The 9779-nt window shown below is 39.3% G+C and overlaps 1 protein-coding gene across 1 annotated transcript; it reads left to right on the top strand.

Moving 5' to 3' along the window:
* The first annotated feature begins 5355 nt into the window (after positions 1-5355).
* On the top strand, positions 5356-9545 carry LOC147602996 (uncharacterized). Its single transcript, XM_086797456.1, has 2 exons — positions 5356-5562; positions 5824-9545. The coding sequence occupies exon 2, from the start codon at positions 6075-6077 to the stop codon at positions 8409-8411; it is 2337 nt and encodes a 778-aa protein (XP_086653582.1). The 5' UTR covers positions 5356-5562; positions 5824-6074; the 3' UTR covers positions 8412-9545.
* The last annotated feature ends 234 nt before the right edge of the window (positions 9546-9779 follow it).

Genomic DNA, 9779 nt, shown 5'->3' with positions numbered 1-9779 from the left:
AGCTACCTATCAAAAGGATCCCCTTGACCCAGCTAGGTTGGGGACCTTACAATTGGTATCAGAGCCGATCTTAGCTCCTAGGATTTGTTATTTAAAGATTAACTATGAAGGGATTAAAACAAGTGATTGTTTATCATATGAGGATGAATCAATCATCTTTACTGGCCATAGAAGTGGTTTGAATATCCTCACATGTTGAGACAATCATCCTATGAAATTTCACTTGTATCTTGGGGGTGCACACGCAAGATATTTGTACAATAAATTTGAGAAATAAGATTGGGGAGGAAACCTTTTGAGGAAAAACATAAGATGATCTAATTAAGAAATCAGTGAGCTTGAATGACTAGAAGGATAGACCGAAACTTTATTTATAGAAATTTTTAGGATATATCTCATTAATTTGTATATTGTAAATTATTAAGATTATAACTCCATTAAGGAGAGACCTATGTAAGGTACCAATAAATGTTTTTGAATAGTTGACGTGTTAATGCCATCACACTGGATGCTTTACACTAGGATGGTCGTCTGGTTCCTTACCCCATCTCGAACAAACGTGGGTCTAACTTTGGATGTGTAATTCCTAGAAAAATGAAGCTCTCAGGTGTATTGATCATGAGTGCCTTCAGATGTGGTGCTAGAATAAGTATTTGATAGTTTTGAACTTTTCATGGATGATAGTTTTATGGTAGATGAAAAGGGAAGATTAAATTTTGAATTGTTTTCTTGATGACACTTAGTCTTTTTTTAAGTTTGTATGATTTTATTTTTAAATCTTTATTATCCGACAAGAATAAGAGGGTCAAAGTTCTAAGAAGGTTGGTTCATGAAAGGAAGGTGGCTCAGTGACCAAAAATAAATAAATAAATAGTTGAACGAAAATCTCGAGTATTACCAAGGGAGACTTGAAAGTTTACCCTTTCATGATGGAAATTCTAGATTAACATGCACATGACCCAGGATATAAGTAAAGTTAGTCAACAATTATCGTTAATGATAAAATGAATAATTATTGCCTCAGCATATTAGAGCAATCTAAAGAGAGTATTACTCTTCCTATAATATATGAGGTCAGATTTTATGGAGTCTTCGATTTAAATGAATAGACTTATCAGTGGATGGAGAGTGTCCCAACAATTAACCATGGTAAGTGTTGTACTTATTATTATATCACATAGGAAATATCATGAAATTTATATGGACCAGCTAAGTAAACACCTTTTCTTAAGAAAGAGAGTTTAAGTCTGAGAGACTTCTTGGATATTTTTTAGGCAAAAGAAAGTGTCTCTCCAAGAAAGCTTGGATAATGACATTAAAGAAGTCCTTCATGGAGCCCAACTGGAACTATTTACAGGTGAAGGAAAGAATTTGGGAGAAGAAGTAGAGGCTTGGATAGAGTCCATGAACGAGTATTTCGATGTAGCTAGATACAATGAAAGAAGCAAGTTTACCCTTGCTCGTTTTAAAATCATGAGAAATGGCCGGATTAGCTAGAAGAACTATTGTCAATCCAACCACTGGAACCAAAATCAGTTGTCATGGGGTGCCATGAAAGTACACCTTCGTGAAAGGTTTTGTCCTCCAAGAATTTGGGAGGATTCCTTTCAAGAAACAACTTTCTTAGAACTTTGACCCTCTTATTCTTGAGGGTCAAAGTTCTAAGAAGGTTGTTTCTTGAAAGGAAGGTGGCTCAATGACCAAAAATAAATAAATAAATAGTTAAACAAAAATCTTGAGTATTACCAAGGGAGACGTGAAAGTTTACCCTTTCATGATAGAAATTCTAGATTAACATGCACATGACCAAGGATATAAGTAAAGTTAGTCAATAGTTATCGTTAATGATAAATGAATAATTATTGCTTCAGTATATATATTAGAGCAATCTAAAGAGAGTTTTACTCTTCCTATAATATATGAGGTCAGATTTTATGGAGTCTTCGATTTAAATGAGTAGACTTATCAGTGGATGGAGAGTGTCCCAGTAGTTAACCATGTTAAGTGTTGTACTTATTATATCACAAAGGAAATATCATGAAATTTATATAGACCAGCTAAGTAAACACCTTTTCTTAAGAAAGAGAGTTTGAGTCTGAGAGACTTCTTGGATATTTTTTAGGCAAGAGAAAGTGTCTTGCCAAGAAAGCTTGGATAATGGCATTAAAGAAGTCACGGAGCCCAACTGGAACTATTTATAGGTGAAGGAAAGAATTTGGGAGAAGAAGTAGCGGCTTGGATAGAGTCCAGGAATGAGTATTTCGATGTAGGGATACAATGAAAGAAGCAAGTTTGCCCTTGCTCGTTTTAAAATCATGAGAAATGGCCGGATTAGCTGGAAGAACTATTGTCAATCCAACCACTAGAACTAAAATCAGTTGTCATGGGGTGCTATGAAAGTACACCTTCGTGAAAGGTTTTGTCCTCCAGGATTTTGGGAGGATAAAATGAATGAATTTTTTGATCTAACTCAAGAAGGGAAGACTCTGGAAGAATACCACCAGACTTTCTAGAGCTAACCCAAGAAGGGAAGACGCTAGAAGAATACCACCAAACTTTTGCTAAACTTATCCGATTTGCTCCAGAGATGGATGAGGTAACTCTTCTCTATCGATTCATTCGGAAGCTTAATCTGCGTTTGAATAACCTAGTCTAGAATGCAAAACCATCCTCCATTTAAAAGCCATAATTATGGCCAGAGACTATGGTAATGTTTTTTATATGGAAAGTATCCAAAAGGACGCGAGTCTTTCCATATTAATCAGGAAGAAGTCTCCTAATTTAAGAGGAATGCCAAGCCCACCCTTGGCTAAGAGAAATCGTGAGCTAGAGCAAAATCAAGGTCAAGAAATAGGGATAATAGGGTTAGAGAGCAGATCTCCGACTCGTAAACATCGCATATCGGGACTTTTTAAGAAGAAGATGTTTTAGATGCCAACAACAAGGTCATCAAGGGGAAAACTGCCCTTTCCTATCGAGATCATTGCTGGCCAAATCAGAAGAAAGACCAATCTTTTAGACAATAAGATTAGAAAGAAGAGCTCTCCCTCAACTATATATCAAGAATAAAGACAACACAAACGAGCTTTTCCATGAGAACAAATGCTTCAGGTATAAACAACATGGCCACATGAGGAAAGATTTCTCTAACTGACCCCAGGAACCCTCCTCTTCCCAATTCATGGAAAGGGGAAAACCAATAGGATGGGCCTATATTAATCCAAGAGGTGAGAATGAAGCCAGTGCGAAGCCTAGAATATCCAAACTAGAAAGTGGTTGCCCAAGTTGTGATTGTTTTGAATTAAGCTAGAGATCATTGATTCTTTAATAAAAGTTTAATTAAGAATGTGTTAGGAAATATTATAGAGATTATGATAAGCTTATAAACGAGAGATTAAGTTAGAAATTTTAATATAGATTATACATATGATGGGTTAAAGATAGCCAAATTCAACAAGTGTTTCTATAAGTTAATAGAAGATGATTGGTGCAAGATTCATGTGAAGTAATGTACATGATGAATAGAGGTATTCTGGGAGATGATGCTAAGGTTATGCATCTTGCTATCATAGGTTAGATCGTATAAAGGATTGATCCCCTTATGTTTTTCCATGACAATTTGTGAAGTATCATATTACATGGGGTAATGGAATAAGGAATTCGTAAGGTAGGATTAGGGGGTTTATATCATATGAGAGTGTGTATGGATTCATGAACTAAGGATAATAAGGCCAAATAACTTAAGAATAACGAAGCCATTTTGGGAGCTCAACAAAATGAGCTAAACACATGATAAAAGAAGGTTTCTACCTAGTGGTGGCGACACCACTTTGGGAGAGAGAGGAGGATTTACTTAGAGATTACCCCAGCTCGCGAGATGAGGACATCTCGAATCTTTTAAGTGGGGGAGAATGTAAGATCACTCCCAAGGCATGTAATGATTCTCTTTTAATACAGATTTCAAGAAGAAAGAGAGTGCACTTAGAGAGAAACTATAGGGCTAGAAACATTAAGAAAGTGAGAGTAAAAATATTGGCTCTAGAAATCTAAAAAGAAATAAGAAGACAAGAATAGATCTATTAAGAGATAAATATCTCCAAAAATAGAATTTTGAATTTAGGTGATAGGAGGTCATATTTAGAGTACTTTTACATATTTAGAGTCCATGCAACTAAAAATCTGAAAAAGCAACGTGTTTCTAAAGATGACACGTTTGCTGCTATATACAAACGTTTTTTCTACCCACGTTGGCTTGTAGACTATATGATTTTCAGTTCTTTTGACTAGTTATATGACCATATTCTGAGTTTTGATCAGAGAGTTATGGCCGAAATAATTTTTTGGTTTTGTCAAGGTCTCTATATACAGGGAAACTGTAAGAAGGCAACAAGTAGCCTTAAGGTGATTCTAGACCTTGAGATGTATGTATCCCTTCATTCTTATCAAATCTCTTGAAAGAGAAGACTAGTTTGCTATGGTCTTTCAGAGGAAGAGAATTCTACTTCATAGTTTTTTTAAAAAAGGAAGAACAGTATGCCGTAGCCCTGCGAGCGAGAGAAGGCTACTTTGCCATAGTCCTTCGAAAGAGAGAAGAGTCAAAGTATGAATAAGAGGAGATTAAACTTGGGGATGGTCGGATATTGAAAGTATGATGACAAGGCCTTTGTTGGTGTCAAATCTATGCATGTGGAGACATATTCATAATTGCAAGAATTTTTAGAAAATAAGATGATTTTGATCCATTTTTAATGTCGAAGAGCATGACCATTTTCGAAGAAAACAAGGGGAGCTTGCTCATATACAACAACACTTGTAAGTAGATTTGATTTTAGGATTTTTACATTGTTTAACTTTTTATATGCTATTCGTGTAGACACCATGTAGCTAGGGGTCTAAGGTAAAATGAGGCCATTTTCACAAGTGCTAGCATTCGTTTACTCTCTATATGTCGCAAATCAAATGAAGCTCAAAGTGATTGAACTACCATGGTCAGATGTATGTACATAGATGCTCATACAGGTTTGATTCTACATCCCACCATTTATGCAATGGGTGTGCAAGAGGAGCGATCGAAACACATACCATGGGTCTTCCATGAGGTGTAGGCAAAGATTGGAAAAGTGAAGGCAGGCCAAAAACCACATCATTGAACAAAAAACATCATCATTCAAAACCAAATAAAGAGTTCTTCACTCCAAGAGAGCATGAGCCATTTAAAAAGTTAGGAGCCAAATTTAGCAAATTGTATCCATTTTTAGAAAGTAAAGAGGGACACCTAAAAATAGTCAAAAATACTAAATACACCTCTAAAATTAGGCAGACCCCCTTAAGGTGAGGATGGCTGAGTTAGGGTTTGGGTATTCATATGTGTGTTCCGAAAGCCATCATGCCTTAGAAAAACTAAATGCAGGCCCAATTTTATTTTGGTTTGGTGTGCGCTGCTTACACCACTGCTGCCGTCTTTTTGTCCTGCTTCCCCCCTCCTCCTCCTCCTCCTCTACATAAATTCTCGTCGGGGTTGCTGCTCTGCCCACACCACACCACACTACACCAGACCAAAGGGTAAGTCCATATATATATATATATACACACATATACACATATATATATTTTCTGTCTTCTTCGCTTATCGTCTGCGCTTCTTTCTGTGTTGCGGATCTAGTTTCATGGGATCCCTTTCGCTTATCGCTACGTCTCTAGAAACTTTTTTCTGATAGGGGTTGGGGGAGCTCATTTTTGGCATCTTGTGTATTAGGGCTAACGTGTTTTTTTTTTTTTGGTTTGTTGTTGAAATGGGTGTGTGGTTTGTTGGGTTCTTGGAAGGATTTCTTTCTCCAAAGAATCATGCATCATCTAAGAAAAGTCGGTCCGTTAAGAAGCCATGGCGGACTATCTCATGCCGTATAATCGTGGACGGATTCTTTACCATATATCAGCCAAGAAGAATCAGTGATGCCTTACAATTTTCTCTTCATGTTATCTGTTGGTGCGTGGGCGTTGTGTTTCCAGGGACACTGGCGTTGCCCTTCCATGTGCCCATGACCTTATCAGGCTAGAATGAGAAAAGGAGCAGCATGATGGAATGTAACAGGGACGAAGCCCTTCGAGCCAAGGAGATTGCAGAGAAGAAGCTCACTTTGCAGGATTATCATGGCGCCCTCAAATTCCTCCAGAAAGCTGTGCAGCTCTTCCCTGCATTGGAGAACATATCACAGATGTCTGCTGTGCTAGATGTCCACATTGCGGCTCAAGCCAAGATCAATGGAATAGAGGCTGATTGGTATGGGATTTTACAGGTTGATCCCCGTGCAGAAGACATTCTTATCAAGAAACAGTATAAAAAGCTTGCCCTGCTTCTCCATCCAGACAAGAACAAATTTGCTGGTGCAGAAGCAGCCTTCAAGCTGATTGGAGAGGCTTTGCAGGTCTTATCTGACAAACAGCAGCGTTCCTTGCATGATTCACGAAGAAAGCTTGTGGTTAGGGGGAGTAGTGCCACACAGAGGAACCAAAGCAGACAAACGAATGGGCATCCATACGCAAACAGACAAGCTGCTACTCCATCCACCTTCATAACTGTGTGCCCCTCCTGTCACACGAGATACCAGTATTACAGAGTTTATGAAAATCAAAACCTTCTTTGTCATCAATGTCGTGTTCCTTTTCTTGCAAGGGAATTTTACTCTGGTCAAAACATTGGAGCATACAGTGCATATGGTTGGCAACAACACTATACTCAGCAGCAGCAAGGATTCAATCATGGCTCGTTTCAACCTTTCTCGGCTGCCAGCAATTTTACTTCTGGAGTTAAGGTGCAGGCTTCTCATACTATTGACCCGATGCATGATGGTGGAAGTAAAATTGGTGTACCAGGTGGGGGCCCAACAGCAGAGCATGTGAATCAGATGCTCAAAGAGAAGCAGCAAGCAGAAGAGGCAACTCAAGGGATTAAGAGGAAGAGGAGAAATGAAAAAGAAGCAGAAAAAGAGATGCGGAGGATGGAGAGGGAACAACAGAGGAAATCAAAAGCTGATCTAAGGGCTCAGGAAGCAATGGAAAAATTGATGAAGAAAAGGAAGGAACAGGCAGAGAAGGCATCAGCCAAGGATAAAAAACGGCGGCTAAAAAAGCATTTGTCAGATAGCAGTGATGATGACAACGAGGATGAAAGTCATTCTTTGGATGATCTTTCAGATGACCAGGTTTTGAATCGTGCAATTAATGCCAAAGCTGCTCCCCGAAGATCATCTCGTCCTAGAAGAAATGTGACGTACAAAGTGGATGTCAGTGACGATGATGAAGATCCTCCTCAGGAGACACAGGCACAGGTAGCTAAAGAGGATGATGAAACCTCCAAAGAAACAGGGAAAGCTTCCAATGTGAAGGGAAAAGATGCTCAAAATGGAGACTCTGCAGATATGGAAGAGAAGCAGAAGCTTGCAGATTTTTTCAAGATTAGGATACGACTGAACCTTAACCTGCAAGGTGTAAAACCTTCTGGTAGGGTGAATGAGAACAGTGGCAATCCAGTCACAGCAAAGAGTGCTAAGCAAGAGGGATGCGAGGCAGGTGAAACATCTCGACAGGATCATGCTGTTCCTGAACAAGAGTCTGAAGGTGGAAAAGGTTCTAAAGAAGAAGAGTCTGAATATGGAGAAGATTTTAAAGAAGAAGAGCTAGAAGATGAAACATATGGTGAAGTTACAGAGGAATCGGGGAAGTATTCGGTGCCAGATCCCGATTTTCATGATTTTGATAAGGATAGAGAGGAAAAGGATGTTGCAGCAGGCCAAATCTGGGCAGGCTATGATGACATTGAAGGTTTACCTAGGTATTATTTTAGAGTGAAAGAAGTACAGTCGCAAACTCCTTTTAGGGTTAGCATCTGCTGGCTTGAGTTACGAAATATGACTGAAGAGCAACAAGCATTAAAGGAGCTGGGATTTTCCTCCACTTGTGGTAACTGCTTCAGGAATTCCTCCACCCAGGTACTTGACACGGTGGATATATTTTCACACATTTTGAAGTGGGAAAAGGGAACAAAGGGGACAATCAAGATCTATCCAAGGAAAGGAGAGGTATGGGCACTCTATAGTGACTGGGAGCCTGGTGTTGGCTTCAAGAAAAGGGGTTTATCATGGAAGTATGACATGGTAGAGGTGCTAACTGACTTCAGTGAGCAAACAGGGGTATCTGTTGCACGCCTGGACAAGCTGAGTGAATATAAGGCTCTCTTTAAGTGCACAGAAGCACGCTTAGCAATACCTGCTGCTGAGCTTTGCAGATTTTCATATCAGGTTCCTGCGTATAAGCTGCAGGGAAATGAAGCACCAGGTATTCAAAAAGGGTGCTGGGAGCTTGATCCTGCTTCGGTTCCTATAGATCTGATTTTCCCAGGCTCTAATGCATAAAAATTGAGGTAACAAGATACTGAAAGTGTTGTGAGGTGTTGGGTGTACATCCAACTTTTTGGGAAGAATTGGAAAATGCAGAATTTCAGTCCATGTCTGCGTGTGGAGGATCCTCTGTCACTGAGGGGGCTCAAGGATGGTGATGACGATTTTTAAGAGGAAGCTCTATTTTACATTCATCCTTGGGTGCTTAGCAGGAAGATTGTTGGAAAGTGAAGCAGATTGGAGGCTGAATTCTGCTGTCAAGGCTGCAGAGCAGGTTGAAGTTGAAGAAAGAGCCCATGTACACACTCAGGGGCATTGTCATCCTGCTCTTACTAGTCATTAGGGGATAACGTTTTGATGGAATTGTAATTGCTGAAAGCAAAGAAGCGATCCTCTTGGCTGTACAGGTTAAATTTTTTGTTGTTCAGCTGCCTTGTTGACCGTGCAGCCTAAGCACAGCATTGTATGTGACTACTACATTCTGCCGAGCTTCGTTGGCTAGACAAGTGCCTTCCTCTACGTGCAAGTCATGTTAGTGCTTGGAAGGAAGTGTGTTTGCCCAAGTCTTGTGCACATATTGTCATTTGCAATTGGGATTCAATGAAACTTGTCACATGTTGTGAGCTGTGTTTGCGTCCTGTTTCTGCATGTCAGTCCCAAGTTAGATCTCGTGTAGCTTGGGCGATGATGTTGGCTTATCATGCTTTTTGTACACAAGGAAGAAACTTTGAGAAGAGTGGTAGAGGCAGGCATGCAGATTGCTGAAATTTTCGTTTTGAATGTGGGCTATGCAGGACTCTGATTGATGTACATAATTCTAATTGAGGGTTGAAATCTTTGGCTGTAAAGCCTTTTTCGTAGGGCAGGAAGGCACCCTTGCATCAGGAGGAGGTGCCTTGTTCCAAATAGCAGTACTTCAATTGCGTGTAGTGGAAAGCAACGATGTGTCTCTGCACCTGTCAGACATCATATTCTGAAACAGATTCAGATCTAAACCGATTGCGAGTAGACTGTAAAGATGGTATCCAGATGTATACTTCAACTAGAGGGCTTCACAAGGCAGCCCTTGGTTTTGAGGGGTTACCCATACTTCTAATTTGATGGGTAAAACTAACCTTATGAAATTGACTTTATTTCTCACCTTTTCTTTAATAGCTTCTAGTTTTACTTTACTTAAATGATGTATTAAAACATAACAAATATATTATTCAAAACTTGAGTTATATTGCCGTGCAAAACATAAGATTGAAATTTGTTTCAAAAAATAGAGGCAGCGTATACTCGATGTTCATTCTCGCTTAACCCACGTTTCAAATACGCCAACCTAGTTTACATTCTCAATAGAAAGTGGTATAAATATAAGTTTGTCCAAGCAAATAGAAG

The sequence above is a fragment of the Cibotium barometz genome, chromosome 65 (genome assembly GCF_041138505.1).
Source record: "Cibotium barometz isolate CiBa-2024 chromosome 65, ASM4113850v1, whole genome shotgun sequence".
Lineage (NCBI taxonomy): Eukaryota > Viridiplantae > Streptophyta > Polypodiopsida > Cyatheales > Cibotiaceae > Cibotium > Cibotium barometz.
The sequence above is the reverse complement of the archived record's forward strand: the minus strand, read 5'-3'. Positions and strand labels throughout refer to the sequence as shown.

Excerpts from the sequence above, each read along its gene's own strand:
- LOC147602996 (XM_086797456.1), top strand. The coding sequence starts at position 6,075 with ATGATGGAATGTAACAGGGACGAAGCCCTTCGAGCCAAGGAGATTGCA.